General features: G+C 35.7%; 1 protein-coding gene across 1 annotated transcript; it reads left to right on the plus strand.

Moving 5' to 3' along the window:
• The first annotated feature begins 1,346 nt into the window (after positions 1-1,346).
• LOC148943533 (small ribosomal subunit protein uS14m-like) lies at positions 1,347-18,681 on the plus strand. Its single transcript, XM_089100858.1, has 3 exons — positions 1,347-1,468; positions 10,003-10,155; positions 18,449-18,681. Exons 1-3 carry the CDS (start codon positions 1,421-1,423, stop codon positions 18,632-18,634), a joined length of 387 nt encoding a protein of 128 aa, XP_088956984.1. The 5' UTR covers positions 1,347-1,420; the 3' UTR covers positions 18,635-18,681.
• The last annotated feature ends 407 nt before the right edge of the window (positions 18,682-19,088 follow it).

Below are 19,088 nucleotides of genomic sequence, written 5' to 3' on the forward strand. Positions count from 1 at the left end.
CGGCAGCCTACACCAAATAAATCAAAATGAATTATAATATAGTGCCTATTCTAGCGAGAGGCTTAGGCAAAAACAAACTCTCAAAATATATAAACCTATGTGTATAGACACGATACTTGCACAAAAAAAAAATTGAAAAAATCTACTACCTTTTCAAATAATTGACCAGAGGAGGTATCCGCAACCAATCAAATAAATAAATCGAATTTAAGGGAAAGCTGACAGGACTAGTTCCTTTATTTGATTCTTAGCTGTATTTCTCTTAATTCAGCCAGGATCCAAGGAAAGAATAGCTCACTTTTACGAAATTTTACACCTAACATGTCCCACAAAAAAAATGGCAACGAACGCATGCCCCTTGGTAAAAAAAAGCAAAAACATAAAACGTAGACGTCAAAATTCACAGCTTTCTCCATTCTTGTCTTCGTGCAGATTTTGATGTTACGATTTCTGCTTGGTGTAGTAGCATCATTTTGAAGATCCAACACACTAAAGAGAGTCCAGCACTAGGTAACTCGAATGATGAAGATAAATTAACAGCACCAGAAGACTTCGGCTTGAAAAGGTAAATCCGCGAACGAATCAGACAATTATCCTGCTATTGAATACAGGGGCTGTTAGTCTTAGCTTAGCTTCTGAGGACGGAGGGATGCCTATAGTACGACCCAACTACCAAAAGAAAAAAAATTCAATGAATTCTGAGTCATTTAGCATCAATGTAGTTGTAAAACAAACAAAAGTGAAATTCCCTCGCTCTTACAAACTGAAATTTAAGAGTAACGAAGAATGAAGCTTTGATGCAAGGGACGGCATGGCGTCTTGGGGAATTGGCTTTGATAGTTTTTAACATCTTCAAGTTTTTCAACTTGAGTTTTTTAACCTGGAAGTTTTTCAACTTCCGGGTTATCTATACTTTTTGTTAAGAGGGAAAGACTTCCTCCATCCCCTTAAGCCCGCCACTGCAGGCTGACAAAAATGGAGCCTGAAAAGCCATATGCCAGCACAAAAACAATTTCCAAATAATTTTTTTCACCCCTTTTTTAGTTATTTTGGAGCAATATAGAAATCAATCCAATCTTTTATCCCTTAATTCTATGACTATCTTACCTTAGTTCTGCCTTAGGAATGACCTATTGATGGATGATAGATAGACTTATTTATCAACAAATGAAATGACATCATTTTTATACGATCCTAAAAAGAGCTTATCCCAGCCTTGCCTCTCAACTACTCGGACTATCTGTCTCGGCTTTTCTACAATTAACCATGTCTTGATGCCTAGTGCAAAATACTTGATTTTCTTGAAATAAAATATTTGATTAAAGTTACGTTATTATGCGTTTGACCATAACATTAGCTCATTTTTATAGCCGAAGCGCAACTCTGTCTTGGATTTCGTAAAACTTTTGAAGCTACATACATGATGCTCGATAAAATTTGTAGAAGGCTGCTTTCTTCACCATTAAGAGTGAGTATGAATAGCAATGTTTTTACTTTAGGATTTCAGTGCTTAAGTTCCTTTAGGCTTACTTGGTCAAGATTTCTATTGTAAAATTTTTATAAATAGCCTAATTGCTTTATTGCCACCAGGCTAGGCCTATTTTCCATAGCTTTGAGTCAACTCTTATAGCCTAGATTGCAAAAGAATACCTACACATATCAGTACTCTAACCTTTGAACAAAAGCAATGCTATAGGCCTAGCCTTGCTTTACTGAAGAGTTGTATGCTTTCAATGTAAGCTGGGCTGTCATTATTATTTTGTGTTAGCCTATGTTTCCCAATTAGTTTATAAAAGAGGTGGTCATAGCAATTTGGCAGAAGTTTTATTTGATCAGAATTGAAAATTTGAATCTGTTTTTTCTAATTTTGAGTGTTTTACATTACCTAGCTGGGATTAAGGCAAACACCACACAATGTGTTTGTATATGATCTTTCTGGATAGCCTATATTGATAATGTCAAGAAATATATTGTGGTTAATTACTTCTGAAGGAAACATACTGAACAAAAAAGTGGTACCATTAGATTGCTTATTTTATGCTCTTTCCCAATGTCATGGTTTATTTTCTGACAATGGATTCAAAGCTTCTTATCCAACAGAACCCAGATTGTGTCTGTATATGATGAAAGAGGTAACCTCATCTACTCCACACCAGTTCAAATTAAGAGTGGTGTCCCCCAAGGGACCAAACAAGGGACCCAAAACTGTTTAACCTTTACATAAATGATGCTCCTGAGGTGGTCCAGAATGGCTTGGAACTGTATGCAGACAATTCCAAACTCTTTGGTCCAGCAGTCTCTATAGAAAATTGCTCTTCTCTGCAAGAATATCTCAACAACCTGGACACTTGAGTTCAACCCACACAAATGCAAAGTCCTTCATCTTTGTCCAAACAATTCCTGCCATAGTTACCACATGATTGACTCTGCAGGTGCCAATATGCCCATTCAGACTGCCAAGGAAGAGCATGATCTTGGGTTATTAATTGACAATAAGCTTAAGTTTCACATTCACTCTTGAAACCAAACAGCTGAGGCAGATATGGTCCTTGGTTTCATCTTGTCACTGAAATATTCAGTAACAAGTTGCCAACCAAGAGTTATCAAGAAATCTTACACAGCCCTTGTTTGTCCCAACCCTGCTTTAAGTGTGACATGGAGATTCTTGAGAAAGTCCAGCATATAGCAACCAAGCTCCCTTTTGCAAAAAAACAAATCTCCTACAAGCAACAACTAGAAAAGCTTGACCTACCTACCCTAATGTACCATAGAGAGAGAGGAGATGTCATCCTTGCATTTGGATGATGACCAGTGACACCATCAAGCCCATTTTTGATCACAGTGATTACACCAGAACACAAGGAAATTCCATAAAACTGTATAAAACATTTAGCAGAAAGCATGAGAGGTTCAGCTTCTTCACCAATTACATTCTTCCACTGTAAAATTCATTCAATGAATCTGCCTTGTTGGCCAGATCAGTTGATAGCTTCAAGGTTGGTGTTGACCATGATTGGAGTGGCAAATCATTGAAGATGCAGTGGGACATACCAGCATCATGGAGTAGGATCTATTAGATGCCACCTGTCCCCTTTAACCCTCAAGTATGCCCAGCTGCCAATACATCTAGTGAACCCAAACAAAACCAAACTGTCCTGTATATATGAAAATTGTGTTAATTGTCCTGTTGTTATGAACTGTTGTCCTGTATATGTAAATTGTGATAATCCAAATGTGACATGAAGATTATCAAGTCAACATTACCTGTCAACATCTACAGGTTCTTCAACCTTTGTTGCTAGAAAATGCAATTTAAGGTTATGCACCCCCTTCCCCCTTGTGCTAGTCCCAGATATAGCCCAAATAATATATTTCTCTATTTTTCAATCCAGTTAAATGTCACATTTTCTTGGTTTAAACAGGTTTCTGCAGTTTTGACTAAAATAAAATTAGTCTTTCTAGATGGAATTAGCCTAAAATGGAATGTATATAAAATATGACTTGAAATAATTGTAAATAGTCAATAACAGCAGAAAAAACATGGTAATCTTAGTATAAGAAATATCCTACATGTTATAAAGTTAGAATTTCATTGTTTTCTTTTAGTTTTGATAGTTCTTTTAGTCCTTGGACTTTATCTAGGGCGTTTGGAGATAAGGGTATAAAATAAAAGATCCAATGGTTCTCCTTTTTTTTTATTTGGCATGTTCTCTACAAAAGTGGCCAACCACTATATATTTACCTGCACTTTCATTAATTGGAACCCAGAAATTGGCATCTTGTTTATGATTATTGTAGAAAATGTAGAATTACAATAGAAAATGATTAAGATAAATAATAATGAAAGTACAGTGCTTCATGTAGCCCCCTCCCTCCCTGATGCAGCAGTCAACAACATACAGTGAACATTCAAAATATATTTTAGAATATTGCAACTCTATTCTTCCTGCTGATTGATGAGTGTTTACTGTAAAAGTAAGGACTTTAGGACTGGTATGAAATTGTAACAGAGAGAGGAGGGGTATAACCATAAGCTACATAAAAATATTTGTTTATCTTGTTTTTATTTGTTTTCAAATTGTCTACATTTCAAATTTTGAACCAACTGTTAATGAGAAACAAAAAAAATAATAATAATGAAAACCTACTAAGTCAGTGAAGTTATGTGTATAGTTTGAAGGGATGTAATATAGTTAATCTGAAAGTAGCTCTACATTCAAGAAAAGAGAACATTTAGTTCAGAAGAGGGGATAAGATATAGTGGGTCAATCTATGCTATATGAGAGACATTAGATATAGAAAAAAGGAATGAAACATACACCACTGCCATTCTAATTGCAATCCAGTCCTTCCCTCTTGCCTAATGGGACAAAATATAACCCTAAGCTATGTAAATATGATTACTGATTTTGTTTGTTTTTTTCTGTAAAAAAATCCAATTAAGACCCTTGACTATATACAAAAGACTTTTCATTTTTATTTGATTTTTTTTAATTGGCTTTATTTTGATTTGTCAACCAGCTGCTGATGAGATACACTCCTAAAACATAATGCAAACCCACAAAATCAGCAATGGTTTGTTTATAGTTAGGGGGCTTTATTGAACTGGATTCAACTGGAAGCAACTCTGGAAACCCATTCCAAAGAAATTTTATGAATGCGATTAAGTAAGAAATTTGTTATTATTATGTTTACTTCTGAAGAGGGAATAAACTAGACTGGGATAATATTTAGTATAAGACAGAAATTGGAAAAAATAATAATTTGCTATATAGCAATGCCATTCCAATTGTGTATAGCTTGAGGCTATACCTGACCCAGGGAGAGCAGTTAAAGATCCAATTATAATAGCAGTGCTTATTGTATTTGGAAAGAGCATGGAATGAGAAATCAAATTGTACTCTTTCTTCATTCTATCTGATTGCTGTTCTATGAGCAAGATTAATCAGGGACTGCCTACCTCACTAACTACCCCTATTTAATTACTTATAAGCATTTGAATGGACTTACCTATACAGACACAATAATGGCTTTGTAACAATTAAGCCTGTTTAATCAAGTAATTCCTTCTAGAAATTCATCTTCTGTTTACACATGTTTATAAATTTTATGAATGTGATTAAGTAAGAAATTTGTTATTATTATGTTTTCTTCTGAAGAGAGAATAAACTAGACTGGGATAATATGTAGTATAAGACAGAAATTGGAAAAAATAATAATTTGCTATATAGCAATGCCATTCCAATTGTGTATAGCTTGAGGTTATACCTGACCCAGGGAGAGCAGTTAAAGATCCAATTATAATAGCAGTGCTTATTATATTTGGAAAGAGCATGGAATGAGAAATCAAATTGTACTCTTTCTTCATTCTATCTGATTGCTGTTCTATGAGCAAGATTAATCAGGGAGTGCCTGTCTCACTAACTACCCCTATTTAATTACTTATAACCATTTGAATGGACTTACCTATACAGACACAATAATGGCTTTGTAGCAATTAAGCCTGTTTAATCAAGTAATTCCATCTAGTAATTCATCTTCTGTTTACACATGTCTATACCTGCTTATTTAGGGAATTTTAAGTTAAAATGGCTGAACTTCTAGACAAAGTTGGTATACATATGAAAAGCCATGCTTTCACCCAATGTGAAATCAAGGCACCATTGAAGAATAAAAAGAACTTGGAGAGACAAATCAGAAGAAAACAATATTGCTTATCACAAAACAAATCAAAATTCAATGATATGGGTGGCTTAGATTTGGTGTTTCTAGTCCAGTTTCTAATCATGAGCGCCGGCAAGAGGGGAAGGGGCATGCCCCCCTCCTGCCCACCCCTGAAAATTTGGGACTATAAAGTAATTTTAAGGAATCCAAAGGAAAGAGAGCAGAATAGGGAAAAACCATGGAAAATGTTTGTTGCCTCATTGTTGGCTGCCTGCCAATAGATTTTAACCCATAATAAGGCAAATATAAGTACTAATTTGTGACTGAGTAGCCCTTTACCGGTTTTCCCAAAGATTTTTTCTATAGGATTTGGTTGGAGCAAAAAATAAAACAATCAAATTCTTCATAGTAATGGATGGTAAGTAAATAATGATCCTTGTCAATAACGAAAGTATAAGAGCCTAGCTATTGGTAACATTCAGTCAAAGAATCAGCTTTTTATGGTGGTCCTAAATATTTATTTGTTTATTAGTAAGTAGTTAGTGCAGTTATTAGAACAAAAGAAAGTTTATATAATTATAGAGACAGGAAAACAACTTAATAAGGGGCAATTTCGGTAAGAATATGCCATCAACTTCTGCTTGCATTGCAAGAGTACCCATGAGCTGATATATGAAGCCACTATACACAGAAATGTTTCCCCTGAACAGATACGTTTTTTGTGTTGTATTATCAATTTTTTTTTGTTTCTAGGAGTGATTGTAGTAATCTATTTGTCACTTTGAAAAAGATTTAATTTTTTATAGTTATGAAGTATAAAGGTGTGAAATATACTGGCTTTTGGTATTCAGAATTAAATCAAAATATTGAATAAAAAATTTTCATTTGATCTTCTTAATCTTAGTTTTAATATTTCTCTTTGAACAAACTACTTTGATAATGCATTACTTTTTATAAACACTGATTCTAAAGGCATTAAATATTTTGGTGTTTGATAACCAAGTTCAAAACTGTCAATGCTGTTAAAAAATATCTGTCCAATGCTTCAGCATTGCTCAACAGAATTGTATGCTGGGAGTTTATATCTTAGTTTTTGTATGTAGGCTATTGTTTTGTGTATTTTTTGTAACTACTTAATTTTTTCATTTTAAATACTTTTACTCTAATTGACATACTTTTTCCATTGCCTTTAGAAAATTGCTTGTCTCTAAGGTTCATTAAATAAAGGAAATAAAACAAGTTTTTTCAACTGAAAGTAAGGAGCAACATGTAAACTTAAAATGAACAGATATTAGTATGTAAAAGAGGGGGGTGGTCCTCTCTTCAGCACCTCGCTCTTCAAGCTACAGTTTTTTGGCACTTAAATAAAAGTTATTTATTGTTCTAACTGAACAACCCTTGTGTTTTAGGAATCATATTTAAAGAATTGGACAAAATTTAAACTTTAGCGCAAAGAGCGGGATGTTGAAGATGGGGAAACCCCCCTCATATGCGTAATAATTTCTGTTCGTTTAAGTTTTAATGTTGATCCTTACTTTCAGTTGAAAAAACTTTTTTTTTATTTTATTTCTGATCGTTTTTTAAATAACATTAGGAAATCCGGCTTCACCTCCACCTCCACGAAAAAATCCACCTCCCCATAGAAATATCCTCTGGACAATTCAATCCTGGCGAACATTTACCCTGGACAATTACCCTTAACATCTCTATGCGTAAAATTGAATTGGTAAAGAGAAAGTAAGACTATAAAGAAATTAAAGACTATAAAGTAAGAATATAAAGAAATTTCGTACATGAATTCTGGCAAATTCACCCAGTGTAAAATTTCTTCTGAAAATTTCATCCCCTGGAAACTATCATCTCCATTGAAAATTCTCCAAGCAGAAAATGTGTCCTCCCCACCATGCATACTTCCCAATAACAAATAAAACAAAGGGTTATTTTTATAACTTAAAAACCTTTCCCCAGGGGCTGTAGGGGGTCATTTTATCTCCAAAGACATAGTTATTAGGCCTTTCAACTATGCTGAAGAAAATTTCAAAATTTTGATTGGAAGATTTTGGGAAAAAGGTGACGTTGGAGGGGCCTAGTTGCCCTCCAATGTTTTGAGTCACCTAAAAGGGCACAAAAACTTTTCATTTCCGTGAGAATGAGCCCTATCGCGACGTTCTAGGCCCACTGGGTTGATACGATCATCCTTGGAAAAAAAAAAATAATAAACGCGCATCCATGATTTTTCTTCTGGTAAAAATCACAAAATTCCACATTTTTGCAGATATGAGCTTGAAACATCTACAGTAGGGTGCTTTGATACACTGAATCTGATGTTGTGATTTTCATTAAAATCTTATGACTTCAAGGGGATCTTTCCCCTTTTATAGCTATTGATGGGTAAGACTAAACTTAATGAAACTAATGTATTTGGAGTCAGCATAATAATCCCATTCTAACAATACCATGGGTATTTCTCAGTAGCTCGAGCAACTTTGAATAATGGTGGGAATTTATATTATTCATGATCACAAAAGCTTTAATATGACATAGCAAAAGACTTGCGGATGCCAAAACAAAAGATTTTAGTCATGTGCATTTCTAGGATTCTCTTTTTTGAAGAAAGGGAGGGGGTTGAGTTTTTTGCATTCTTTACATTCAGTTCTCGTTTTAGCAGTCTTAATATAATTAGCTTCGCCTTCTAAGAAGATAGTCCTTGCTTAGGCTTTGAGCAGTAGCTAACGGAATTGGCTGCAAGGACCTCCCCATTGAACAGATTATTCGATATTTTTTTCTGCTCACGTGCATATTACGAAGTGAAATTTAAGAATCATAAAGTCAACAGAAATCCCAACCAAGGAAAATAAACCAGCAAGTAATTATTTTAGCTTTAGTAGCTTAATTGTTTGATTTTCTCTTTTTAACAGAGACGAAAAATTTTTTAAGACTAGTATTTGATCATATCCTTCATGAGCTCCTCAGTACTACAGACAATAAAAATCAAACCAATATAAATAATATATAATGCCATTATTATAAATAATACCAATATAAATGTGAAAAAAGGAAGTGACTAAGTTTAATTTAGTTGCGAGTCTGCATTCATGCTGACCATGTAATTTTCCTTTGAGAAAAAATTAATAGAACTATGGAACTGAAATATCAATGCAAAGTGCCAAATTTCCTAATCAAATGTCATCACGTTATGGCATTATTCAAAAAAAAACTTATTTTTACCTTGATTATCCTTATAAATTCATTCTTCGTTTTTCTTTCCATTCTAAACCAATGATATCTTTACCTTTTGCATTATTACAGCCGTACCAATTTTTTTCCTTTTTCTTTTTTGTCTCTTCAACGTATTGTTTTCTTCCTTATCCCCTAGACGCTTGATTCGTATTATTTCTTTTCCTGTTCTCCAGGCTGTGAATGTCGATACCACACGCGCGTCTACCCATGAAAAAATCTAATATCGCTTGGTTTCTTCTGGTTTATATGTTCTCCGGAGCAGCTGCATTTGGTCCGCCTTTGTCTAATGGTTGAGATAGGAAGCGATTGTACCGTTTATATCTCTCTACGGTGCCCCACCCTTAGCTGTTTCACATGCAACAGAAGTTCGTTACCCTTAACGCTAAGGGGAATCAAGAACAGAATAAATAAATAGATAATAGGTTATTTCTTACTAGATGCTTGCATAGGCTAACACCATAGGGGAAAAACTGGACTTTTCTTCATGTATTGGTCTCGAGTCTAGTGGGAATTTAAATGAGAGAAAAATGCCAAAGAGAGCTTTAAGCCCAACCTTATGCACAAAGTATCCCTCCTCCAAGCCAGACAAGTTTAAATTAGCTAAATACTAATTAAAAACTTTTAGAAAAGTAGAAAAAATGTGTCTTGAATTAAAAAAAAAAATCTTATATGCCTTGAAATCCCAATAAAATCATTGGAATGTCGCCTTCAAAACCGAGAAAACCACATCCCAACCAAAATTAAAAGAAAACATTTTTATTTCCAATATTAATGGGTATAATATGGAGTCTGTATAAACATGTTTTCTATATAATTTTCTGAGAACATTACAGCTACTTGGATGGAAGTTGGGGAGGGTGAGGTAGCCTCTGAGTCAAATTTGAAGTACATAAAAGTTTGTACATAAAATTTGAAGAAGATAAAAGTCATGGTTCAATTGCTACTGCAACACGATGAGTAGAAACAAAGTCATATGAGATAGAGCTACATTGAACCTCCTTGCTACATCTATTACAAGCAGGTGAACCTATAAACTTTCATTAAGTATCATAAACAAAAGAACAGTTTTTTGTCTGTTTTTTACTATTTTTATTTCAGACTGTTGCAAACCAGCAGCAAGTTCGACAAAAGTGGGCTGATTGGAGAATGATAAAAGATAACAAGCGAAGACAATGCGTCAAAAATAATTTTGAAGAAAGGATCAGACATTTAGCTGTGAAGAAAGCAACAGTTCTGCCACCAGAGCTTCAGGTATTCAGTAGTTTAGCTTATGATGCTAGTTAAATTAACTTAAGCAGATGTTCTCTTCGTATCAATTTTTGCAACATAAACGACAATCTGATGTGAATAAGTTGTTAATTAATTTCTTGAATGCTCAAGTGCTGCTTGAATTATGGGTTCGGGTTCTAATAAATGGTGTGTAAATGCAATTGATGGTTTTGAATCATTATAGTCAGTTCTATCTAACCACTTCTCCTTTTTTAAAGGGGAAGCATTTTAAAATGGTGAGACATTGCCATAAACTAGCTTTACATGACAAAAGGGATTTTAGCTTATCTGATCGAATGGACTTGGTAGTCCCTACTAAAAGAAGTGGCACGTGAAAGTATGTTAAGCCACTTTTGGTTTATTGTCATGACAGAGGCACGGGAAAGAATGTGTTTTGTTGGCGAGTCTTTCAAGCTATGGAATGCCCCTCATTTCAAGTCTTTTGAGCTTTGCTCTTATGTATAGGACCGGCTTATTTTTCAGCAAGTGTTTTGCTTGTTCAGAAAAAAAGTATCACAAATTCCGAGAGTTATGCCTCTTGGCAAAGCTATAGCGTTGTAAACAACACAACATTTCACTGGATTCTGATTAATGGATAATTCTTTGGGGTTCTTTTGTTTTGGTGGGCTTTTCTGGTCTGAATAATATTTTCCTTGCTAAGTTGTTTATTTAGGCTTTCCTCTCCGTCGTAGTATAATATTTTTTAGGCATGATGTATAATGAGACATGAATACATATTGCTGTCTCATTGTAATCATGGTTAAGCATTTTGCATTAGCTTGAGAAGAAGTTATTAATCCCTGGTCTGCAATGCCAGGGCCCATTGCTTTTCTTGAGGCCTTAACAGTTTCCGATTATTTAAGTAACTTGAAAATTGCAGCATGGAAAGTCACAACATTGAAAGACAACAGTCGTACTGAAACTTTTGATAAATCGAGATGTTTTGAACTGAACTTGTTAAGAGTTTTAGGAACTCGTCTCCCAGGGCTATGAAACATGAAATTAGGTGACACAGAATTTTTATTTGGGTAGAAGGACGGGGGGGGGGCGGGGCAACAGTGGTGGTTCTGGCCTCTCTCGTGCCTGGGTAAAATCTTGATTCGCCCTCCCCTCCCCCTGCCTCCCAAAATTTTTTGGTCAAATTTTAACAACATTTTCATTTACTAACAAAAGTTTCCATTGATATAAATCTGACTTTCCTCACTTTAGCCTCTGCAAAATTGTTAATTATCTCGTCCCAATTAATTGCTTCTAATTCTTTGCGTTCTATGCTTATTAACACTAAATCATTTAGTCGCTGCTAGCCTATAATCGATCTGACTACGGCCCATAGTTGATCTGACCTTTCTTACTAATTGACGTAAGTACTGACCACTCAGCACCGAAAAAATAAAAATGACGACAGCTGTGAAAAACTTGAAAAGTGGACGTGCTTCTGGAGTCGACGGGAGCACGGTAGAGATGCTTAAGACATCCTTTTGAGCCTGTATAACTGTTTCGACTGCTCTCCTAGTGGTCATCTGGAATAGCAAAGAGTGGATTACAAAGTCCAAATTGATTGAACACATTGCATACTGGTGAAACTCTTCAAGAAGGGCGATACGCTAATCTGTGACAACCGGAGGGGCACCAACTTAACATCTGTGCCTAGTAAAATACTAGCCACAGTCATATTAAAACCCCTAAGAACATCACTAGACTAACACCTCAGAGAAAAGCTACACGGCTTTCGACCTGGAAGTCTTGCTCTGACTTCATTTACATTCATAGACTAATGGTCAAAGAGTCCAGGGAATGAGACAAAAAAAAAGGAATACATTCTCTTCATTGATTTTGAAATGGCAGTCGATTCTGTTGACCGAAAGATTTTGAATCATTACAAAAATGCAGGGAAGAGCTAATGTCTGGTGTCAAACAAGGATTTGTCCTATCCCCGTTCCTGTTTGTTATTGTTGGGAACTACATTCTAAGGTAGTCTTCAGGCTCTGGGGTGAAGATTTGTAGCCGACAAATCCCTGACCTATACTTCGCTGATGACGTTGTTCTTGTTGAAGAAGTGAAACAGCGACTGCAGCTGCTATTCGACGCCATAGATGAAAAGGCCGAAAAATTAGGGCTTACAGTGAATGTCAGTAAGAAAAAGAGTATGGCTACATCTGACTCTCCACTGACACTGAAATTCAAAGACAAAGCATTTGGACAGATCAGTGAATTTAAGTACCCCGGGAGTTGGATTAACTATAATGGTGAAATAAACCAACAAAATCAATAGGAAGGTTGGACACGCTACATCGGCTTTTAATAAGTTGAAACCAATCTGGCGCAGTAGGAAATACTCTATGCGCTTGAAGCTCCGTCTCGAGAATAGCAATGTGATTTCTATTCTCCTCTATGCAATTGAATGCTGGAAACTAAATATCCAACTCAATAACGCGTCCTAGCCTTTGAAAACATGTGCATTAAAAGAAAGCTAAACATAAAGTGGTGGGAAAAGGTCACGAACACGGAAGTTTGCCGGCCAATCGGTCAACTATTACTTTCTTACCTTCTGGGATGTAGGAGATGGATAAACCTTGGCCGCGTCCTTCGTATGCCAGAGGATCGACTCCCATTTACAATTTATGAGTGGTGCCCTGAAGGGAGGCGCAAAAGAAGACACCTTGCGACGGCAATATGAACTGAATCTGAGTGGAGGGAAAATGTCTCTTCAACCACATTGGATGGACGTCAGGGCTGCAGTTCAGCTCCATGGTATCTGGCGAGGTTTCGTAGATACCCTACGGGCCGTTCCCGGCTCTAGAGGATCTAAGGTCTAAGCTAAACGACCGCTCATTACTGGCCGCCGACACTACAATCGCCAATAACACTTGATAGCTCTTACGTTTGCGAAGAACACTTCATCTCTGTATTGCACAATTAATTCTAACACATCCATAGATTTCTTTAAGGAAATGTGTCTATGTTGAATTACTTTTTAATATCTTTAAGTTTGTGGAACAACTTGATGGAGTCTAAACTTTGTTAAACTTTTAGTAGATTCCGAATGGAATCTACTTTTATTACTACTTACTTCTATTTTCAAGAAATTGTGATGAAGGTATGGGGAAAAATGAAAACTTTGGATTCAATTTGCTTATACTTACTGCCAACTGCACCCTCTACAATATTTTAATAAAATTTCAAAAATTACAAAATGATTATAACCGTTTGATTATTTATATGAAATTTTGCCCCCTTAAATTTTGTGCGCCGGGGCAAGTGCCCCCTCTGTCCCCCCTCCTAAAACTGGACTCTAGGGAGTACATAGGAAAGGAGTCGGACTAATGATGAATAAAGAAGCTTCTAATTCTTGCTTACATAGGGAAGGAATTAATAATAATAGAATTCTAGTTATTCACTTCATAACCAAAAACGGAAAGGCTTCAGTCACAGTGATATATGTAGATGTGTAGATCTGCACTGATATATGTAGCCCCTTGCTTATATAGGGAAGGAATTAATAATAATAGAATTCTATGTTACTCACTTCATGACCAAAAATGGAAAGGCTTCAGTCATAGTGATATATGTAGATCTGTAGATGTGTAGATCTGTAGTGATATATGTAGCCCCTTGCTTATATAGGGAAGGAATTAATAATAATAGAATTCTAGTTACTCACTTCATGACCAAAAACGGAAGGGCTTCAGTCATAGTTATATATGTAGATCTGTAGATAAGTAGATCTGTAGTGATATATGTAGCACCTTGCTTATATAGGGAAGGAATTAATAATAATAGAATTCTAGTTGCTCACTTCATGACCAAAAACAGAAGGGCTTCGGTCATAGTGATGTATGTAGATCTGTAGATGTGTAGATCTGTAGTGATATATGTAGCTCCTTGCTTATGTAGGGAAGGAATTAATAATAATAGAATTCTAGTTACTCACTTCATGATCAAAAACGGAAAGGTTTCAGTCATAGCGATATATGTAGATCTGTAGTGATATATGTAGCTCCTTGCTTATGTAGGGAAGGAATTAATAATAATAGAATTCTAGTTACTCACTTCATGACCAAAAACGGAAGGGCTTCAGTCATAGTTATATATGTAGATCTGTAGATAAGTAGATCTGTAGTGATATATGTAGCTCCTTGCTTATATAGGGAAGGAATTAATAATAATAGAATTCTAGTTGCTCACTTCATGACCAAAAACAGAAGGGCTTCGGTCATAGTGATGTATGTAGATCTGTAGATGTGTAGATCTGTAGTGATATATGTAGCTCCTTGCTTAAGGAAGGAAAGGAATTAATAATAATAGAATTCTAGTTACTCACTTCATGATCAAAAACGGAAAGGTTTCAGTCATAGCGATATATGTAGATCTGTAGTGATATATGTAGCTCCTTGCTTATGTAGGGAAGGAATTAATAATAATAGAATTCTAGTTACTCACTTCATGACCAAAAACGGAAGGGCTTCAGTCATAGTGATATATGTAGATCTGTAGATGTATAGATCTGTAGTGATATATGTAGCCCCTTGCTTATATAGGGAAGGAATTAATAATAATAGAATTCTAGTTACTCACTTCATGACCAAAAACGGAAAGGCTTCAGTCATAGTGATATATGTAGATATGTAGATGTGTAGATCTGTAGTGATATATGTATCCCCTGCCATGGGCGCCCATATGGGGGGGGGGCCGGGGGGATCCCGCCCCCCCCCTGGCTGAATGATGCTGCCTTATTTTTATATTTATGTTCTGAGATTTCTCTTATTTAGCATTAAAAGTGCCAATTAGACGAGGTTTGCCCCCCCCCCCCTGGAATTCAGCTTATGGGTGCCCATGGCTCCTGCAGATCTGATTGATGGAGAAATGGGTGAATCGGATGAATTTTACAGGAACAAATAGAACAAATCCAATATAAAAATATGGTATTTTTGTTAGGGTACTTCAATGCCCTGGCTGGTACAATTAAGGATAGATGGTATCCTAGGTTTAGGTAAATTTGGTGCACAGAAAGAAAATAATACAGATAATAAACTACTAGAATTTTTGTAGATACAATAATCAAGTCGTAACCAATAAGGTATTTGGCCTTTAAATAACTTATAATTTTACATAGTACTCGTATGGTGGTAAGATAGCTGGCCTCTTTGATTATCTTATTGTAAATCGAAGAATGGCATGCTCAACACAGGACACGGGTATATATAAAAGTGCTCTTATTCATGTATATACATTAAGTACGTTGCTGTATTTTATATCATAATTGTACTATGTAAATATATATTTCATAAATCTTACGCTTCTCATTCTATTAACCTATTCCACTACCATTTAACTATGCTTAAGCCTTAGGCTATATTTTATTAGGCTGTATTAGAGTAAAGTTCTTTTTAAATGAATAATATTATGAATCTTTCGAATCGTGAAAAAAAACTGTGAGTTGATAGAACCAGGCCTTTTAATAATGATATATATATATATATATATATATATATATATATATATATATATATATATATATATATATATATATATATATATATATATATATATATATATATATATAATAAATAAATACCACTAGTTTTCCCAGAAAATACGCTCAATTTCACTCTAAACAAAAATTGTAATATTTACAGTATTACCGGTGTGGCAGGGAACGTCAGCATGTACATTTATCCCCCCCCTGTAAGATAAGAACTAGATACGGCACTGACCATGATAAATAGAACAAATTCGAAATCCAAGAACAAGAGGATTTTCCCTCAGGTCCGCTGTTACTTGTTATTAGTTCTTGTATTTCTTTTCACACCTACTGTTACTATCCATCTCTGTTCGTTATGTTGGTTTAGTTTGTCATTTAATTTGTGACTGAAGTCTGTGACTGAGGCAGAAGAACAGTATCACTTGTACTTCTTCTCATTGGTAGAGAAATTAGAGCAATCCCTTTGCTCCTTTCCTAGTAGTGATTTAGAAAGTTGGCCCATAGCAAGAAAATGAACTTAGTAAACAAGAAAGGTAGTTTTTTTTTTAACTTGATCACCTGATCTTTTGAAAGTAATCTTTTGAACCAAGATATATTTTTCTAACGCTAATAATAATTATAGATCAGCTAATCATAGTATCGGACATCGATTTTTTCGTGCAAAAGTTCGTTCCTGAGAGATACAATTTTGAGAATTTCGAGGAGTTGACAGCTTATTTGTTGAGGTGCAAGTTGAAAAATCGGACAATGATCCTGGGTGAAACGTCGAAGTCGTAATTCAGTGTAAAAATGAAGTGGAGGAAATTTGATTAATTCGGTGGAAAACAAGCAAGGTTCTGACTTGGTGCAAATTGATTGAGGTCCGGACTTTATATAAAAACGAGTTCTAATTCTCATTAACAACTTATTTGCAAAAATGTAGGTATTTTGCGCTTTTTTAAAACAAGATTTATGCAAGGATTTCCATTCGACATGAACAGAGGCAAAAAATGGGTCCCTGACCCCTCAAACACTCTTCTTCGACGAGATTGTATTGGAAAGGTAGGCATGTTGAAATTTTTGTAGCGAAATCAGGCAATAATTTTTAGTCTGCATCATAAAAGCGTAAACTGGCCCCACAATCCCCTCCTTTCTCTTTTTCCGGCAATTTTTTTAAGAAAGGTAGGAATTTTGTACCTTTTTTAAAGATTAATCATAAAAGGTTTTTAGTATGTATCATTGGTGGCACAAAAAGGGTCCATGTCCCCTCTAACTCCACAACCCCAGCCAAATTTTCAGCAGAAAGGTAACTAGGTTATTTTCAGTGATAAGCTTGAAACTTATAGCCCAAGTACCTTGGCTCAGTGTGAACTTAGGATGAGTGTTTTCAGAGGAGTACGGTCGGCGTAGACCAGGAGGGCAAAGGCAAAAAAAAATTCAAGGGGTGTGCCATTTCTGAGCCCCGCCTATACTCCGCGCAAAACTACTTTGAAACTTAATCTTGAAATTTAATCTGCAGACAGAGTTGTTCCTATGTTTGGTGTTGCCTGGGGAGAAATGAATTACAGCGCCCCCTCCCAATTAAAACACAAGTAAAAAAAGCCGAATCAAAGTGAAAAATTTCGGTCAAAGTGGGCGACGCTCCAGCCGCCCCCAGCCACGGCAGCCAGGTAAGAGTGGCCCGGCCTCCCCCTCCTTTGGACGGTTCTGTCTGCAGATTTCTAAAGCCGAGCAAACTGTCTAAAAAATTTTGTACATTGATCTTCCCGGTCCAGGCACTTGCAATCTTCAAAGCTTCAGAGTTTGGGATTTTTTTCTCTGTCACGGATAGTGACCTGTCATCAAAAATCGGCAAATACTTTCATTTTTAGAAAGAGAGCTTGATATTTCTGTTAAGTGTCAATTTTCAGTTTCTGATGCACTTGAGGGCAATCCAAATTTGTACCGTCCTCATTCTGACAGATTGACTTGTAACCAAAAATCGTGTAGCATGCTCATCCTCAGAGGCAAGGGATTACATAATGATGCTAATTGGGTTACCTTTAATGCTCTGCTTGTCCATTTGAAGGTGGGAAAAAAATTCCTTCGTACATGTGGTTACGCAACCATTATATAATGGCTTAGTTTCCCGATTATTGGTTAATTGTTTGATTGGCAATCTCAGGGATAGCCACAAAACCGAAATTTCTTACCATCAAAAACATCGGAAACGAATATTAGGCGTTATGTTTCAACATAGCCTAGTACTTAGTACATTTTTCAAATAGCAACACTAGATTCGCTTATTTTTATGTTGTGGGTAAAGTAACAAAGCATTAGCCTGTGTATATTGATGAATATTTAAAAGTAACATAATTGATTAGGTCAGAGGAAAACATAAGGTTGGTTTTAAGCAGCAACAGCATATGTTAAGGCCGTGTTTAAGGAACATATCATCATTTTACTTATAGAAAAATTCTTCTTCGAACATAACGTATTACAAATTTTGAGTGGTTGGCAAAGGTTGCTGCAACACTCCACGTTGCCCCGGCAACATAAATATACCTCCTGTTCTGTCTAAATTTCACTTATCATATGAGCTAATTTCCGCTGGTTTCAGTTTTTAATATACCTTTGTGCTTTACGTTGGAGAAGTTAGTTTTTTTCCGTCGCATCAAATATTTCTTCATCCAGCACTCATCGTTAGTAATTTCAGAGTATCGTTTTGTACTTGAGTGGTGAATTAGAGTCAAATTTGCAAAACTGAGTGTTTTACGCATACGTGAGCAACTTGATTAAACGACATTCGAGGTTAGTATTTTTTTTTTTTTTTAGGCTGTTGCTGCCAAAGAAGTAGAGGAAAAATTTCCAAGAGATGCTTCTTACGTAAGAGTAGTCAATAGATGCTCCGTTACTTCAAGGCCAAGAGGTACAGTGGAGCGATACCGACTTAGTCGAATTGTGTGGAGGCATCTTGCCGATTATAACAAACTTTCTAGTGTCCAAAAAGCTATATGGTAATCTGCTGAATGTATGTATTATAGGAAACCAATAAAAAACAAAGTTGACTTGCTATTCATATCAGGAATATATGCTTCTGCTTTGTGTTCCATTTCGTTGGAATATATGATTTTCCAATTAACATTATAGTCTTCTCAAAACGCTAGCTGTTACGAGAGTTTTGAATAGGCTATAAATGAACGTGGCGATGTGAAGCGTGCTCTTAAACTATGTTCTGACAGAGGAATATGTTCTGACATGTTCAGATGGTATGTCGGACGGGAAGCGAATGATTGAAAGGGGAAATTGTGAAGTCTTTTGAAAAACTGTCTTTATAATTGTATGATGGATGAAAAAAGACCCCCCTCTCCACCTCTAAGAATCGCTGAAGCTTAAGAAAAGATCCTTAAATAATTCATACGGTGACTGATTTTCTTTAAGTTTCAGAATGATATGTGGAAGATCGAGCACAAAG

This window comes from Artemia sp. Qi Xiang Cuo, chromosome 15, assembly GCF_049724085.1.
Source record: "Artemia sp. Qi Xiang Cuo chromosome 15, ASM4972408v1, whole genome shotgun sequence".
Lineage (NCBI taxonomy): Eukaryota > Metazoa > Arthropoda > Branchiopoda > Anostraca > Artemiidae > Artemia > Artemia sp. Qi Xiang Cuo.